Source organism: Ambystoma mexicanum, chromosome 12, assembly GCF_040938575.1.
Source record: "Ambystoma mexicanum isolate Mex_15411 chromosome 12, UKY_AmexF1_1, whole genome shotgun sequence".
In the NCBI taxonomy this organism is placed as follows: Eukaryota; Metazoa; Chordata; class Amphibia; order Caudata; family Ambystomatidae; genus Ambystoma; species Ambystoma mexicanum.
The window spans coordinates 650,038,137-650,057,471 of NC_090936.1; the positions used below are offsets into that span (position 1 = coordinate 650,038,137).

A 19,335-nucleotide genomic window follows, 5' to 3' on the forward strand; every position below is an offset into this window, starting at 1 on the left:
TCGCTATGAACTCTTACTCAAGTGATAGGAGATTCCAAATGGGAAGTGTCTTTGGGAGTCAGTCGAGGGATGTCAAGTCTATCCATAAAGCTATGAATATGACTTGCATACCTTGAATAATCAAAGGTGTATAAAACCTCCTAAAGTTGTCTAAATTCTTCCCCATACTGACATCATCCCTTATCACTTGGGCAGATTAATCCCATATAGCATTTACCATTTAAGATTCCTGTTGCCCCCTAAGTCTCCATGACAAGATCTTATCTGCAATTTCATCTTTTTCTTAATAAGTCTGTTTCAAGAATGTTTATTTCCATTCTGTTTCGTGTGTATGAAGTGCCCTAAATTCTGCCTTGCGAAGTTCTTTTGAAGTCCGTGGGTTAATTTAATTCCTACTCGGTAGTCCTGCTTAAAGTTGTTCGATTCTAGCCCTCAACATGGATTATTCACGTTGTCTTCCCAGTTTTTTGTGGGTTCCAATTCTTTTGAATTCCTTGTTGTGGCTTTAATCCCATCCCTCACGGTCAAAATAGTGAATCTCCCTGTTGTCATTAAAGTCAAAGTATTCCTTCTTTTTTGTCAACCGAGACGATAGCTCAGGGGCAACGTGTTTGTGTTGGAAGCAAGACAACGCATAGCAACACAGGTTTGAATCCTGGGCTCATGCTTAGAAACCGGCACAGTATTAAGCGCGTTATGAAAGAACAATTATAATTATAACAGTTCCAATCCAGTTCAACCCAATTGGCCCGGCATGGTTCAAAACTATGCCCGGAAGGGGAAACCTTGAGTTCTCCAGTGCAAGGCAGTGTGAGTTACCAGCGGCATCGTAGAGGTCTGAATGGCAGAACAGAGCGGGAAGAAAACCCGGTGTTCAGCATGCTCTGGGCAGCTCTGCGGAGGCTGTGGACAGATGCAACAAAGCAAGTCGTGCGTCCTGCGTGCCGAAGGAGCTGGATCGCTTAACCAAAAAGCCAAAGGTCTGTCAAAGCTGCTTGAAGTGGCTGGGAGAGATGCGAGAGCCAGAGAAACACCCAACGTAGAATCGGAAAAGCTGCAAAAGCAAAGGAAATTAACCGGTGAGCCGAGGGAAAGGGTTGGCAGACTGAAGCACTGGCAAGAGAATGAAGGCCCTAGACAATGAATGCAGAATACTATTCCAGAATTCCTACTTTCTCCCTACCTAGCTTTTAAAGCCCAACTACGTGTGAAGTAATTTCAAATATGACACAGTAAAATGGTACTCACAATAGTGATGTTTAGAAAGGCAGCCCTTTATTGCCTGTCCAGAAACAACCGACTAGAAACATCCACTTCGAAAAACAAAATGGCACCTTCACAATTAAAAAATGACCACAAACTTCTGAAGGCAGACGTCACATCTGGGACGGTGATGACACCAAGAGGGATCGAAGAGATGTTTTCTTCACTTTGATACTGGGTATGGGTGCGGAGAACAGAGCAGTCCTATTGGCATACAGAGCTTGCATCTGGTGTGTCCCTTGTTAACAAGATGCTGTATCCACCTTAAATCGGCCCCCCTAACTCTCCCCTAATCCTGCCAACGAAGACACCAGAGGTCTGTCAGGTTAGCGGGCGCAAACAGCAGTCAATTTGTGAGGCTTGCCGAGTTTGCCATCACGGTGCCCCAAGTAATGGTAGGACCTTCCAATCAGTAGATCGATTTAGCTGGACTGCGGGGTGGGCGGCAGACACTATGCGGCTTGGGGTGCAGTTAATAGGGGGCTCGTCTGGCACCGTGGGGGATCTAGGATCTCTTAGCTCCTCAAATAAACTGGAAAGAAGAACTACAACAGTTTAAAAGGCAGGAGGCGTACAACATGTAAGGTGGAGAACAGCTGGCCCAAAATCAACCAGGCTTAGCGGACCCAGGAGCTACTAAGAGTAACATTCTGGAGATTCTTTATGAGATTAGAGGGTATTGGCAGAGATCTTGGATTAAGGCTTGATGGAATGGATGAGAAAATCAAGTCCATGGAAGTTAAAACACAGGAACCAGAGGCAATCTCAGTGGATATAGTGGAATCCCTGTTGGATGTGAGGATTTTGGAACTGGAACGTCAAGGGGACGCCATGAAATTGAAATTGGACGATGTTGGGAATAGGGAATGTTGCAACAATTACAGTTTTCTGTTGATTCAGGAGAAGCAAGGCAAATCTTTGAGAGGCTTGGAAAAGTCTGGGCAGGGCTTTTGAATATTGTGTTTCAAGGCGATTATGGAATTTGTCACAATTGACAGAGCCCATAGAGCAGGTAGGGTGGAAAAGGTCCACGCTCAATATTGTTGAGATTCCACTACTACTCTGAAAAGTCGAGGATCCTGGACAAAGCAAGAAGTTTTGGCTCTATAGAATATGGTCTCAATATATCAAGATCTATCCATGTACACCCTAGCTAGATGTAAACAGTGCTCTGACCTCACCCGGTAGCTGAGACTGAAGGGAGTAAGATATAGGTGGGGTACTCAATCTCCATCTCTTTTGAATGAGAGGGTGTGAAATACAACCTGGGTGTTGAGAACAATATCCGGAGAGTCACTGAGGAATTGACTAGAGAAGAAGGCTTGTCTCAAGATGTGGAGTCCCAACAAGGGACAGTGCTCTCCCGGGGCGATTGAACTCCGGATAGTAGAAAAATCCTTGGTTTCAGAAAGTTTTAACATGCCCTCACCAAGGAAGAAATGAGAGACCGAGGGGAAACCTGAAACTTGTAGTGAACTGGGTCTGGTTTGGTAATGTTATATATTAGTCACTTAACAATTTCAAGTTGAAATGTCCTAGCTATGCTTGGGACAACACATGGGGTTTGACGAGTCAGTTAAGAGGGTGCAACTCATTTTTTTTTTTATTTTATTTTTATTAATTTATTCAAACCAACAACAATACAAACCAAACACGCAGTGCATATATCAACAGTCCAATTGTTCATCGATTAATTCCGGTCACTGCTCCCCTCATCCCACCCCCTTACGAGCCTATTTATCCCACACACTCTATATCTGCCTCACGTGGTGTGGTCTCATTTTCTGTGGATTCTGTCAGATCTTGTGTTGTTCCAAACAATTCTGCTATTAATGATTTCCATGCCATCAGGGTTCCCGCCTCCTCCTCTCCCCCTACATTGCTTGCCTCTTGCCATACCATGGTTTCTGCCTCCGCCCATTTCTGCAACTCTTTCCACCACACTTCCACCCGTGGCCTGTAACATGTTTTCCATCCCATGGCAATCCTTCATTTTGCGAGCACATATGCTAGATCCTTCAATTTACTAACATGCTTAAGTTTCTGTGCTCTGGGGAACCCCCCTAGCAAGCAGGCCCAGGCTGTATCTATGATGATCGTGACCCCCTTTTCCGCTAGTTTCTGTGCTACTTCACCCCAGAAACGCTCAATCACTAGGCATGACCAAAACATGTGTACCATGTCAGCATTTCCTTTGTCACATTTGGGACATGCCTGTCGTCCAGCATTATCAAACCTAGATATTTTCTGAGGTGTCATATATGCCCTGTGCGTAATATACAGTTGTATCTGTTTCAGTCTCGCATTCCTGGACACCTTCTTGTGGTATCCCAGGGCACGCTCCCACATCCTATCCTCTATCGGGGCTCCAACCTCCGCTTCCCAGTCTAGTCTCAAATGTGTTAATTCTTTTCCGACCTTAGACATCATCATCTCATACAGTCTCGAAATCTCATGTCCCCCTTCTGTTATATCATATATTACATCTATGATAGCATCTGGTTCTTCTTCCAGTACTGTCTCGGGCCATGTTTTCCTAATTCTCTGCACCATTCTGCGATATGTGATATACTGGCCCGTGTGTAACCCCGTTTCCTCCCCCAGCACTTCAAAATCTATAATAGTCCCCTCTCGCCAGGAGGGATTTGGAGACAGGAAATGCTGCTATTGCAAGAAAAGCGATGTGATAGAATCCTTACATCATATTTTGTTATTTTGCACAGGGTTAACTAAGGAAAGAACACAGCACTTTAAGGAGTTTTTCGAAAGCACAAGCACTTTGATGCCGACCGAATGTTGGGTGTGTTGGGTGGTTTTATTAAGTGGGGGAAAGAATTTCATTAGTTTTAGCTGTAGTAAAATTCTTTAAAAATGTATTAGTGGAAGGATTTTAGGGATGAGGGTTGATGTAGCAAGAAGCTATTAACCTGAGATCATTGGGAAATATGAATTGTTTAAATATGGATTGGAGGTTAAGATTCTATTTTGATGACGATTGTTTCTTTCCCCCTCTCTTTTCACTAGATTAGTGTTTGATTTTGCTAAAGGTTTGTAATGAACCATAATGCGTAATTAAAAAAATGTATTTTAATTGTTTACATGTTGGTCATTTAGTTGTCTTTCTCTGATTCCCCCTTATTTTTATTCTTAGAAAGATCATTGACTTCTGTAGTTATATTAGGGTTCATCATGCAGTGTGGTACTTGGGTCCCGATTGCTGTCAATCATGTGAGCAGTGTCTAGTCTCAAAATGGTTGACCACACGCTAACCATCAAAATGGCCACCTTGAATGTGAGAGGTTTAAACTCCTCAACCAATAGATCTTTGGTCCACAGAGAATTTAAGAGGATGAAATTAGACATATTGTGCCTCCAGAAAGCGCATTTGGTTAGGGGCTCAGAAGCAACTATGAGAGGTAGGCATGGACAAAGTTTACATTGTCTCGAGTGACCAGAAGAAAAAAGGCATTGCTATTATAGTTGGGGAAGCGTGCAGATTTGTTGTGGATAAAACATTGTGTGACTTTGGAGGCAGATTTGTTTTTCTGAAGGGTAGCTACAAGGGAGCTACGGTTGTGATAGGATCTGTATACTGTCCAAACTATGCCCACATACCTTTTTGGGGAAATGTCTGTGAGCACAACATTGAACTGTTTATAGAAGGGCTCCTTTTTTTAAGTGGAGACTTTAATATGGTACTAGACCCTGTGAAGGATAGAAAACTGTCAACAAGCACTTGAATAACTACAAATCTGATAAAGGAAGCCCAGAGGTTTAGGGACATCAACCAGGATTTAGGTGTTGTGGACTCGTGGAACTCCGGTGTGGACAGGGAGCCTCCGTTTACCCATTATTCAGCAGTTCAGTACTCTTATTCGCGAATCAATCCAATATTCATTGATCCATCCATTCTGGGTTCCATAAGGGATGTTCAGTTGAGTCCTATCTATGAAGAGTCAGGAATGTGACACGGACACAGAGGACTCGTGGTTTTAGTTATATACTTTTATTAAAATGAAAAGGGGTTGGAAAATACCTCACTGTCCCTAATCTAGGAGGTATTTCCCTACCTCAACCAAAGCAAAGGGTCTGTCAAGTGTCAAGATGTCCAAGATAAATGTACGTCCTTTGTCCAAAATCCTATCCTCACACTCTAAAACTAACTCTAATGTGCTAACGGAATTGTCTCTGCTTCTTGAAGTGCACACATGTTCAAATTCAACCCAAAAGTTCAGACTCCAACACAAACGTTCCAAAGGGTTAATGTTCAGAGCTCCAGGGAATAACTCTTCCCAGGTTTCACTCCACGAAATGTAAAATTTCAAAACAAAAAATAATCCAAGTTCCTTGTAGTTCAAGAGGACAACTCCTTCCTGTTATTGTAATCCAATCCCGGGGAAATGGCTCCTTTCCCCAGGTTTCTCTCCACATTCAAGATAACTCAAAATCCTAAGGGCATGGGTCTTCCTTGGAATTCCCTTTTAACTGTGCTGCCATTTGGGTGTGGGTCTCAGATTCACAGGACACCTAGCATGCTCCCCTGACAGATGTTCTTACTCAGATGCAATTCAAAATCCCCAAGGGTATGGTTCTTCCTTGGGGTTCTCTTATACAGTTCCTTGTATACACTTGACTTTGCCTGGTATACTCTCCTGCCAGGACTTTCATGCAGCTTCTTCGTATAGCATGCTTTCTGTATTTCTGTGCAAAGTTCCTTTCCCCACCACCCTGGCCCATCAAGGTAGACTAGCTCTAGAGACCTACCGTCTGTTAGAGATCTTAATTATAATGTACAGCCAAGCGGATAAGATCCTTCTCCTCAATAATGAGTTTAATCCTCAATCCAGACCCAAAACTCCAATACTTAAAAGGAAGGCTTCCCCTTTAAGGGAAATCTTCACTCTTTGACTGGCCAAGGCAGCGCATACAATGGTACTGTTTCCAGCTCACTTGACACTTCAGGAAATTATGGCTGGAAGTTTGTAGAACCCGTAACAAGACCTGCAGTTATGCAGAGGTATTGTTACCAAGCCGATGGTTGCCTGAAATCTGGGAAACCAACTAAGAAAACAATGTTTCAACTCCAGTATTCTCCTGTAACTGAACCTTATGCTAGAGGAACATTGTATCACGCTTCTGTCTTGTACAGTATTGAAACTAAATCTGAAAATATAGAAAGCTTACCCACTGTGTAACTCAACCATAATTCACACACTGTTATTACTGTGGGCCTCATCTCAGTGCAGGAAGCCACAGGGAAATACAAGATGGCAGACAAGCCAGATCTTGGTTTGGTTCCACCATTTGGAAAAAAATCTGTCATCCGGAAAACAAGCCATTCCAGTCCTCACTCAATAAACCCTCATATGTGCAGACCCTCAGACCTAGACCCACAAGGTGGAGGGGGAGACACAGTATAAAGGTAGACTGTCTCACTTGCAGAATGTGGCTAATGGGACGATCATGTATGGAGAAGGCTGGAGAGTGGTGGACGAAGTGCAGACTGGAGAGACAGAAGAGGCTGGTGAAGTGGTGGCAGTGGAGAGCAGGAAGAAGTGGTAACATTGGGAGTGGAAAGTGAACAAGCAGGAGGTGGTATTATCAGGAGGAGAGAGTAAACAGAGAGAAGAAGTTGTAACATCAGGAGGGGAGAGTGAAGAGAAGGTATTAACATGAAGAAGGGAGAGTGACCAGAAGGAAGAGGTAGTAACATCAGGGGGTGAGAGTGAACAGAACATGGAGGTGATAATATCTTGACGAAAGAGTGGACCAAAGGAGGTGGTACAGAAAGTGGTATCATGTTAAGGACAGAGGTAAAAGGTGTTGAGAAGGAAGAGGTTGGAGGAAAAGGCAACAACAGAGCAGTAGACAAGACAACTGGAGTTGGTGAGAACAGAAGCAGATCAGGTTCAGGGGGAGGTGAAAACAATACCAATATGCAGAGCTATTGAAGTAGTGGAAGACAGTGACCAAGAAAAATGTGGGGGAGCCACAGTGCCAGGAGGAGCTATGGACCTCAGTGGCTGGGATTGCCACTGAACCAGTTGGACCAATTGAAGAGAGGTAAGTAGATCATAGAAAGAAAGTGAAGAAGATCAAAGTGGGGTGGAAAAAGTGAGAAAAGTCAGGACTCCGATGAGGAGAATAGGAAAGGTTTCAGCAGGTCAAGTCAGATGATGGGAAGAGGTATGAGACTTGAACAGGGAGGTTACAGTTTGTTCAGAGAGGCAAAGGGGAAGTTGTCCAGGGTATTCAACCAACCCATTGACCCCCCTCTACCTTTCCTGGCCGTCCAGGACCACAGACCTGTTTACTTGTAGAGCTTTGGTCCAGGGTCAGTTGTGGGGTATGGGACCCCAAAAAAGCCTGCAATTAGTCTAGACAAAACAAGAGGATTTGGACACCCATAACCCTGCATAGGCATAGTGGGTGTAAAGCAACCTTGTATGAACTCTATAGTTTAAATGGGGCGCAAATACCTAAGACCCTTCCCTGACAGAAAGGACTTTTCTTTGGAGAAGACCATCCTTATTATCGTTATTATTGCTTGTGGGGAGATCCCAGTTTTGCATTCCATGTGTCCCTACTTGTACGTATAGAACAAAAGGAACTAGTGTCCACTGTGTGTGGAACACTTGTGTCCCCCGCACAATCAATGTGTTTGTCAAAACAAACTACACTCAAGGTTTCTAAGGATATACATTTTACAAACAAATTTCAGTGCATGAAGTTCAAGCCAAATTAACTATTACATGAGAATTGTCACAGTCAATTTTAATCCATACAAAATATAGTGAATTGTATACAATATTGAAATCATACTGCATAATATAAATCAATTCATGAATTTGTTTAGTCAATATCTAAAACCATGATCTCAACGCATTTTGGGACATGGATCCCTTCATCATGAGCAATAATTCATGTGATTTTCAATTTTCACGGTTCAATCTGTATTGGTCTGCATATCAGAGTGGGATAAAACAGTAAACAAAAAGCTCATTAGCTAGTATCAAAATAATATTGCCAATCTATATTCTGTAATACATAATTATCTTATGCTGTACCTCTCACGTGTATATCCTGGAAAATCACCTGTTAGAGATAAAAATCATCTCTTGATCGTGTGTAAAGGGCAGAGGCTTGCTTCTTAGGAAGTGGGAACCTAGGGTAAAAGTTTAAAAAATAAATGTATTGTGGCCCTAGACGAAGGCTAGTGGAAACTATTAGAGGAAACTGGAATCCTACCCGTCAATCCACGGTGGTGTTGTGGTTAATGTGGGGACTGGTGGCGTTGTCCCTCAAATAATCGGCATCTTCTTAGTTTAGAAAACTGCTGTTGTAGTAGTGGTTTGTACCGGTTGGGTCGTCCCGTTGCTGATCCCTGGATACATGGTTAAAAAAGGTAGTGGTTACGGAATTGCTCTGTATACCTAAATCAGAAAGCAATCTGCTTTCTGAGTTCATCGCTCACCCGTGTGCATAGGTTCTGCCAAGTGCAAATACCAGCATGTTGCCAAGCCGATCCCTTTGTCAATGGATTCCAGTCGGAGCCTCTGCTATACGCCGGATTCGCATATGTCCATCCGTGTGGTGATATCACATGTAAACAAATGACATCACTGCGCTGCGACACCGCGAAACACGCAGCTGACCGGCAATGTACGTCATGCAACGTATCTGGATAGGGACAGTCCCTAATGGGATGTCGTGACCCAGTGGGGTTAAGTAAGATGAAGGAAGCTTAACTTGGATACATCACTGTAACGAATGGTGGATAAGGGGGTAGGTGATAGTCCAAGAGCCACACAGGCTCACATTATTATAGTTAATTTGGTACTTGTCAGTTACAACAAATGCAACAATGTACATTAAACATCTTCTCAAAATACTATGTTTGACCAGCCATTTCACAGAATCTGTATTGATGCTTAATCACTCATCCATATGTTGTGTTGTCAGTTATTAACGATACATAAGGAGTGATACAACATAGTATAAGCACCAAAATAGAAGTCCTCATTCATTGGGTTGAGGCTGTCGAGCTTGTCGATCCAATACAGTTCCCTTTGATCAAGTCTCTTTGTGTGATCACCTCCTCTCTGTGATTTGTGTACAATCTCCAGTACCATAAATCTCAATTGTGCCATTGTGTCTCTTTTCAGAGAAATGGCTGGCCACGGGTGAGCGGGCATTGTTGGTCCTGATGTTACTTTTGTGCTCATTACAACACTTTTATTTTCCTTATTTTTTGTCCCACATAAAATATACCACAGGGGCAGCTCAATCCGTAGATGACTGACATGGTGTCACAAGTCGCAAAGTGTATTAAGTTGATTTTTTCCTCAGTGCAGGGATGTTTAACATAACTGCCTTACATTATGTTATTGCAATTATTACAGTGTAAGCAGGCAAAAGTGCCTATTTTCTTTGTTTGCAGTTTAGTCTGCTTAATCCTGCTGGCTCTTTCAGCTTTCACTAGTTGATCCCTCAGATGTTTGCCTCTCTTATAAGCAATTAGTGGAGGTTGTGGAAATCATTTCTGAAGTTGAGTGTCCAATTGGATTAGTTTCCAATTCTTCTTGATCAATCTGGTGATCTGATGTCTCTGACTGGAGTATTTTAATGTGTAGAGAAAAGGAATTTCTTGCTTCTTGGGCTTGCTTTTTACGAGGTCGTCACGAGTAGTCAGATTTGCTCTATCTCTCGCTGCTTCGATTATGCGGTCAGGATAGGCCCTCTCTGTATACTTTGAAGACATCTTGCCAATTTCTACTGCCAGAATTCTTTCTTCTGAGATAATACGTTTCGCCCGAAGGAATTGGCTAAACAGAAGATTATCCTTGAGCTGTTTGGGGCGTTGACTTAGGTAATGTAGACTGTTGTTGACGTCTGTGGGTTTATGAAATAAACTGGCAATTATCCTGCCTCTCGAAGTTGCAATTCCGCATCCAGGGAATTAATTTTGGGAGTTCCTACCTCCATTGTAAATTTGATGCAATAATCCACAGAGTTCAAGTATGACAAGAACACATTAAGTTCATTGCTTTCTCCTCTCCAGATGAAGAAAACCTCATCTATATATCTTTTCCAAATTATCAGTTTCAGGCCCAGTGGTGATGATTCTGTATAGATTGGGTCTCTAGATAATGCATATAGAGGTTGTCATAAGCTGGGGCCATGGCAGAGCCCATGGATGTCCCAGCCACTTGTAAGTAGAACTGCTTTCCAAATCTAAAAAGGTTGTTATATACGATTATTTTTGTAAGTTCTAATGTGAATATTCTTGGTGCTATGCAGTGTTCTTCTCTCAGTAGAGCCCATTCTAGTGTGTCTAAACCTCCGTGATGGGGAATAGATGTATAGAGACTCTGTACATCAAAGGTAGCCAAAAGGTCACAATGTCTGAGGTCACTAATATCTTTGAGTGTATTAAGAAAATGCGTGGTGTCTCTTAAGTAGGTATCAGATTTTTTAACTATAGGTTGTAGAACTTGGTCAATATATATGGCCAGAGAATGAAAGATACTATCAGTACCTGCTATAATGGGTCTGAGAGGTGGGTTTTGGAGATTCATATGGATTTTGGGGAGTCCATAAAAGACTGGGGTAATGGGATTGGATTTATTGAGGAATCTCTGTGTTTTTTGGTTAATCCAACCATTGTCCAGAGCTTTGTCTAGTGTAGTTTGAATAAGTTGCACAATAATGGGAGTCGGATCTCCATCGATAGGTACATATATGTTGGTATCATTAAGTAACGCCAAGCATTGAGTGTTGTGAAAGATGGTATTCATAATGACAATTGCACCACCTTAGTCTGCCGGTTTCAATGTGATAGTGTGGTCATCTGCAAGGTCTGTAATCAATTGGCTCTGGTGTTTTCTGATGTTATATCTAGATGACTTGCTGAAATTGATCTTTTTAAGATCAGAGAGCATCTGTGATTCAAAGAGTTTCAGTGCCATGTTATTAATTTGGGGATCAAAAGTACTTTTTAGTTTCATCTCCAAATAATCAAATGTGACTGATGGTTCTTCACAAGCGGGTTGAATGTCAAAGAAGATTTTAAAATGCATTTTCCTAATGAGTCTGAATAGGTTAGTTCTTTCTTCCAGGTGTGTATAGAGTTCTGTGTAGGGGTAAAGGACAATCCTAAATTCACAACTTCAAGCTGATTATTAGAGAGGTGTTTCATAGATGATAGGTTGACTACTAGGTGTTTCCTTGTTTGTTCCTTGATCTTTGATTTCTTGTGGCCTCTTGTCTTCTTTTGTCTAAAAAAAGAGACTGGAGCTGTGGTAAATGTAGAAGCTGGTTGTGAATTGTAGAAGGTAGTGCCGTGTTGTATAGTTCCACTCGTAACTTCTAAGCTTTTTGCGCCTGTTGATGAAATGTCTTCTGCACTGGTTGGAGTATCATCGTTACCGCCTTGTCTTGGAGCTCTTGGTTGTGGTTTATTTGGATGTGCTGGGCGAATATTCTGATAGTATTCCTGCCATATCCCACAAATAAAAATAGTGAACAGAGAAGACGTGCTCGTGGTGTCCTTCTTGTTTCCAGGTGTCCTTTATTTTATTTTATTTATTGGCTATTTATAATGCGCCTAAAGTGGAGGAGGAACAGGGATGAAGAAAAACAAAACAAAAATGTTCCTTCTGGCCTTCAGTCATTCGTGCAAGTGCTGTAACACGAAATGCAGGGGAGGGAAGGTCAGGTAGTGGAGGAAGGAACAATGATAAGGAGGGAGGGAGGAGAATGGTACATTAAATGCAAGTGAACAGGTTCAAACATAGCACAAGGCTGGAAATGAAGAAACAATTGGAGTGGGTGCACAATTTGGAAAAGCCTCACCTTGTGGAGTAGGGGGCTCCATCAAGTATGCAGGTACAAGCAGGTAAAGTGCAACGGGGGGGTGGGTGCACACAATGGGAAAGCCTCACCTCAAGGGAAGGGAGGCTACATCAAATATGCAGGTACAAGTAGGTAAAATGCAACATAAGGAGCGGTGCACAAAATGGGAAAGCCTCACCTCAAGGTACAGATGCTACATCAATATGCAGGTACAATGAGTAAAATGCAACATTAGGATGAATGCACAGCGCAGGGCTGAATGATAAAAAGCAATAAACGTACTAATACTGGGTATTGCTCATAATTGTTAGTTTCCAATGCCTACATTATTTTGTAATCACTACAAAATAACAGCAGAATAACAACTAAGCGTGAGAGAGCATATCCTATACATATTTCTTATGAGTGTTAGTAATTATGTAGTGCTTGTATAAGATCTTGGTTTAATGAGCACTGCGTAAGGGAATTCTAATGTAAATCATCATTTACATTAGAATTCCCTTACACAGTGCTCATTAAACCAAGACCTTACACAAGCACTACATAATTACTAATCAGTCAACAATATTGTTGCAGGCCTACTGTTAGAACTGAGGTGAACTTACACGGATAAGTGCACCTCCGTTCTAACGGTAGGCTTCCAACAATATTGTTGACTGATAGTAAACCTGTCAGGTGCCCAGGAGCAGAGGGTTCACTTGCAACAGTGTAGGGAATTGTACCCACTGTTTAAAGCCCTATGTCAATTATATGCACTATTGCACTATTGTGTTACTTAAAACCTGCCACCGTTTGCATTCAAGATGGAAAATTGGCCTACAGTGTCTAGACAGTAATGTACCTTAGATATATTTTACTATAGTGGTGCAGCATCAGGAAGTACAAGACATCCACTGGCACCGCACTGGATACAACAACACAGGGAAAACAGTAGAGCAAAAGCTAAATGACAAGATTAAATGTTTATTAAATGTAATGTAGGTTTTTGTAAGTTGTTTTAAAAGAGATGATAAGTGATAAGCTTAGGTGTTTAGATAGGAGACATGATTTTGTGTCGCTATGTAGACCATGAATTATGATTGTTACTTGCTATGAATTGTGTTAATGTTTTTTAAAAAAGATTTCTTAAAGGATAAATTGAAAATCTGGATTTTAGCAATTATGTGATGTATGGAATGTGTGAAGGGTTTACTTTTAAACTGATGCACAATAAAAATAAATTAGTAGAGATTCTCAGATTTGTTGGTCTTGAGAAAACTGAATGCAATGATAAGTGCAACGGAGAGCAGCTGTTATGACAAAGGGAGACCAAACTTATTTTTCTATTGAGAAAAATCAAATCTGCACTGAACCAAGATACAGAATTACACACATTTCGGTGGTTTGCAACAAATGCATGACCGGTTTCAGTGTATGTGAGAATATATCATGCAATTATTAGTCATTGAGAAACAATAACCTCATTATCGTAGGGCATGTTCCACGGACGTTTTGACTTGATCTCGTTAGATATTTGAAATGTACGACCAGAAAGAGACGTATAAAGTGAAATATTACAATGTAAGTGTTAAATGTAATTTGGATATTCGCTAACTGTGGAGTTTGTACTGAGGATGCAATGTACCATTTCAATGTTTATTATTAAGTAAGAGAATATTCATTAGTGAAGCATAAAACTTCACAGCTTTATTTCGTACTGAATAGTTTGCAATGGGGACATCATAACCTGCCATGGTGGCATCATAACCAGAGCTGGCCTTAGGCGGGGGCTAATGGTGCCACGCACCCCAGGGTGCCATTAGCCCCCGCCACACCATCTTGGGAGTCTTTCAAGGGCACCCAGAGCTGGCGTTGTGGGAGAAGGCACGGCAGGTGGCCTTTTGCTTTAAAAGGCGCCCGCGGCGGCGGGTGCATTTAAATGCGCCCCTCCGCTGCGGGCAGTTTTCATAAGAAAAGGCGCCATTAGCCCCACACCACGCCAGCTCGGAGGAGTCTTTCAAGGGCTCCCCCGAGCTGGCATAGTGGCAGAAGGCGTGGCTGGCGCCTCATTGTCATTGAATGCACCCGCGGAGGCGGGCTCATTCAATGACAATGGGGTGCTGACGGGCCCTATTTAACCTCCTCGCCTGAGCGAGGAGGTTAAAAAAAAAGTGGCCCATCCTGGCTCCGTCCCCTGTTAACCAGGGGCACGCTGTGGGTGGGGGGGCGCCAGTTCGCCCAGGGCGCTGCTGCCCTTAAGGCCGGCCCTGGTCATAACCTACCAGGCTACTAGGTGACACTATGTATGTGTGGCTGTTTAGCTGAAATGGGCTTTTCAACTATCAGATTGCAGGTAGAAGAGTTTTATCCTTACTTATTTCAAACCCAACGTAATATTAATGATGAATGGTAAACATGCCCTAATGCTCCACCACAAGAATGTCAACCTACACCTCACTGATGATGCCCAATCAGGGTGAACCGCAAATGTGGTTGGTTGTGACCTTCTTGAGAGCTGTCAGTCTTGGGTTGAGACAGCTATGTATAAAATAGCACTGCCCTATAATGTTATGTTTTGTCATTTTATTTGTATAGCGCTTTTTTTATCATTGGTATGATCTCAAGGTGCTATGGGTTGACCGTAGTCCAGGTCAGTGGGGAGAACAGAGTGGCAGGTAGTGGTTGGGTGCACTCAGTATGTGTGCAGCCAGTGCGGGTTACGATGTGTGTAGCTGCATTCTGATGCTAGTCATGGTGCTGTCTTTGTGTGAGATCCGTACAATGTGTGCAGCAGGACTGAAGTGATCATGGTGTCTTCATTCTGGTAGTGGTGGATCTTATGTGTAAGATTGTGTGTAGCTAGGTGTTCTAAAGACTGTTGAGGTGTTCATGAAGGTGTATAGGTATGTGTGCAGCTAGGCCAAATTGAGCGAGGAGAATAGCTGCGTTCTAGTTGTTTGTTGGTGTGGAGGAGAGAGTGAGCATATTGGTAAGTGTGAGTGTCTGTGCGGGTTGGAGGGAGATCCCCGTTACTGAATATCTTCCAGTGTCTGCACGGTGACCAAATCTATTTTAGAGGTTCAGAGCCTTCGTTCTCAGAGACATTCTCGGTCTAGAGTGGAATATGTTCTGGATACCAGGCTTTAGGGTGTCTATTCCCTGTTTGGCAGTTTCCTTGGTGTTTTGCAATGTGTAGTTCTGCTGCATCATTGTGCTAGCGTATGATAGGAGAGTGTAGAGCGTAACCGCAAGAGACAAAGAACAGGCTCAAACAAAGGTTTGGGGGCAAAGGTGAAACTGGGTCCCAGGTAGAGAAGTGCAGGGCATCTGTTTCCACACAAATAAAGGGTAAGCATCATTTGATCATTGACCACATTGCATACCCGGTGGATGAGAAGATGAGGCCCAGTTGTATTGTTTGAACGTAATCGCTGTTATGCCCTGGGTATGGAGTTCTGCACATTAATTCCAGATAGTGAGATAAGTAGAGATAGACATCTGGCTGCAAGGATCAAGTTCAAGACCCTCTGCATCTTCCAGAAGGCTTTCTGGGGACAGGGCCTGGACTACATTCAACACTCTCTTCCTAAATACCTTCCTTCTCGGGCCCTTCGCTCTGCTGCCTCCAGCTCTCTGAGCATCAGATGCTTGTCCAGGCAGAGAGGAGGGGGTAGATCACTTTCCTCTGCAGGTGCCTCCCTCGGGAACAGCCTCCCTGCGCCTCTCAAACTTGAGCCAGAACACCTGAAGTTCCGGAAGCAGCTCAAAACCTTCCTTTTCTCCTCTGCTTTCTCTCCCTCCTTCTCCTGCTGATCTACCTACCTGTCTGCTGCGCTGACTGGTTGCTTGGTTACCCTCAGAGACCCACTGGGTACCTGGCTCCTCTTGACCGGTCTCCCTGCGCACTTTATTTTATTGTGCATTTGTAAGGCGCTTATACATCAAGTAAATTGTGTTTCAAGGCGCCCTAGGGGCAGTAACTGTAATCTCTACGGTCCCCTGCCTCCTTGCACTTACCCAGAGCTGCTCTGTCCTGGCAGCACTTACTCAGAGCAATGCTGCCCTGACTGCACTTCCCATGTCCCCTTCCCCTGCACTTTGGCGTTACCGCACTTGCACGATCTGAATGACACAAGGCCTAGTAAGATTATTTGTCTTGTCCTCCTTCCGTATCTTGTTGCGCCTACAAACACTTTGGAACAGGCGTGTTATAAATTACTTATCATATCTCCTGGACTGAATGCGTAATGCATACCTGGAGGAGGATAATGATCAGGTTCAGTCATGGCGTAGGAACATAAGTGCTACTGGGACTCGGCTAAGGAGTCTTGAGTATTAGTTTCCAGATAGATAAAGATAATATAAGAAGAGACAATGTCCTCATATGGCGGGAACATTTAGGTTTTCAGTTTATTTGCATACCCATAGTGCATCTCGCTGTGGCTCTGATCTGGAGATGAACTTCCAGGGAAGGCGGTGGCATTATGCATGTTTGGCTGAAATGGTCTATTCTAATATCACGTTGCCGGAAGAAGGGTTTTTTTCTTACTTTTTTCAAACCCAGCATAATATTGATGGTGATTGGGAATTCAGGTGTTTTGCGTTTGAGCTAATCATGTATATGAAAACAAAAATATATAGTCTTTTATTTGATTATAATTGCATGTAAATATGTGTGTTCCTTTTGTGTCTTGCAGCATTAAAGAAGCCTGCATTATCCTAAACCTAAAAGTTGGCTCTGCCCTGCTGTTGAGAGACGTGCTGCAGTCTGCTTCAGAAAATGGAAACGAAACTGTGTTAAAAACGAAGCAGCCTTCAGCAACAGCAGCCTTAAATGAAGTTGGAGTTTACAAGTTGGCTCAACGGGATGTTGAGATTCTTTTTAATCTGAGGACAAACTGGCCCAATACTGGCAAATAATAATGTACGTGAAAAGTGTTTACGTACATGGAAAAAATAGGTATCATTTTATTTTTTTATAACAAACTGGTCTTTAGGGATAATTTACATGACTCTGTTTAAACATTAGATGGTCCATGCATTTCGTCACCCAGATGAATGTTCTCGTTGCTTTGGTTTTATATAGGCGAGGATTTGGGAGCTTCATCCTTGACACTTTGTTTAATATTCCAGTAGTGACAAACTTGCGATGGTGTGGATAGTGGGCAATACAATACTTATGCTGCCAAGTATCACATACTGATTTTCCAGATATGATGAAACAAGAAACCTAGTACATGATTCCGAAATGAAATGCATATTATTTAATGTATCATGGATGGCCCTAGATCATCGTGCTAAACATCTCATATTAAACTTATTTCATATAAAATTACAGTTGTGCTTTGTATTTGTGAACTTGCAGGATACATGCTGTCGGCAATAAATTAAAGCAGCCTTCCCTTAAATGGATGAACCAGAAAACGTTTTGAACTTCTATTTCTCAATTGTGATCTCTAACATTTGATCCATCAACGTTTATATTATGAGGTTTTATGCTGGGGAAGCAGAGGGGCAAGGAATGTTTTTTTGCTGAGTTTTTACTGCAGATTTTTCAACGAAAAAACTCATCGATTATTTTTTTTGGGGCAGGGGATTCCCACTTCCCAAAGCACCCATCCACTTTTATGTTTTCTATTATCCCGAACACCCACACCCCAAATGTATATTATTCCAACCCCCCTAAAAAATCTGATGAGTTATATCAGATAGAAAGAATGCATTACAAAAAATGTTTGTGCTGACATGAAATATCTAACTGGTCACGAGTGAGGCATACATTGGTCTCTCTAGGTTACTTTATGAGCGGAAGAACAGGTTGAACAAGAGTAGCACCTAGCCACGTAATGGGGCTGTGCAGCTGTTTATGTTTAGAGGGTGTGAAATTGTCTTGAATTGTTTTTGGGTGCCATTTTCATATGCCGTTATGACTGGTATCAGAAGATTGGGTTGTCAGATGAGGGCGGTGGGATGTTTGGGTTCAATGATGAACAGAGAACGGTAGAAGCACAGTTACATTGTGAGCATGGGTTCTCAGGTGGGACTACTACTATATGCAACAGGAGTGGTTTAAATACCTGAACTAAGCAAAGAAACCAAATAAAGGTCATGGCTTACATAAAAGATGGGATATCAAGTGACTGATGTTTCAGGAAACGTGCTTGTTACCTCCCCTATATGACAGATTTGTGCCCTTGTTGGGCCCCAGCAGATGTTGTGCCTCATTTACATCCAGTTTTGGAGTTATTGTCAGCAGCAAATCAATCATATTTATACTAATAAATACTGATGGTCAGTGGATAGCAGTGCTCCTCAGGAGGGATCTAATCTCTGTGTATGTGACTTGTCAGCTGGGCTCCGTGCCGACCAGCTGTGGTTCCTCACCTCTGGTCACTCGGTGTGGAGGCATGCAGCAGCCTCTCGTCGTGCCTTTCCATCTGCCCTCTGAGGTACTTCATTCTCGTTGTCCTTGCGAGACGGGATGCTTCCGGCTACTCGCCCATTGTGTTTGGCTGCACTTCCCTATGGTGCCCGCGGACCAATACGCTGTGTTTGGTGTTCTCTCTCCCTTACCACCAACACCCTGTGGACGCATCAGCGTAGTTGAGCTCTGCAGGATTCATGGAAGCCTTCTCCTGATTGGTTCCTTCAATAGCGGTACTGTAGAGGGCTGATTTTCTCGCATTGCCACTGTCTTACATTAATACTGGGCAGAGCATCAATCAGAAGCTGAGTTAACCAATGTTAAAGGGTTTAATGCAGTTTCATACACCTTATTGTCTGTATACCCCATAAGGGCGTTTGTGTCTGGGGAGGGATGGTGACCTATACCCCTCTGTGGGGTGTTTCTGTCCCCGATGGGGGAGTCACCTCCAGAGGGTTCACTCTTACCCGGTCCCCTATGTGTTATCAAGCGGAGCTGTCTTACTTCCCCAATCCCAAAGTGGGTAGCTCCCTCTTGAGGAGAGTTGATGATCGTCTTAGATCCATCACAGAGCCCAAAGCCAAGGTAGACTAGTGAACATGTCCCTGCAGATATTCATCAGTTGAAGGCCTTGGTGTGCTCTTGACCAACCTTGACAATTCCTGCCGGTGACAGAAGACTTTGCTGGAGAGGATGAAGTTTCATCAGGGTGCTCAGACTGATCTGGGTGCAGAAGAGGCTCAGTAGCCTTTAGAGCCAGGATGTATCAAGAGCAGTCATTGTGAGTGAATAAAAGAGCCCATGGGAAGCCCCAG

General features: G+C 43.0%; 1 protein-coding gene across 1 annotated transcript in view; it reads left to right on the forward strand.

Annotated features, from left to right (window-relative positions):
* The window catches only part of RINT1 (RAD50 interactor 1), a 1,254,187-nt gene extending 1,236,759 nt beyond the window's left edge, over positions 1-17,428 (forward strand). Inside the window, exon 14 of the mRNA XM_069629127.1 lies at positions 16,794-17,428. Within this exon, the coding sequence (XP_069485228.1) occupies positions 16,794-17,016 (223 nt within the window). The 3' untranslated portion in view covers positions 17,017-17,428. The remainder of the gene's footprint in view (positions 1-16,793) is intronic.
* The last annotated feature ends 1,907 nt before the right edge of the window (positions 17,429-19,335 follow it).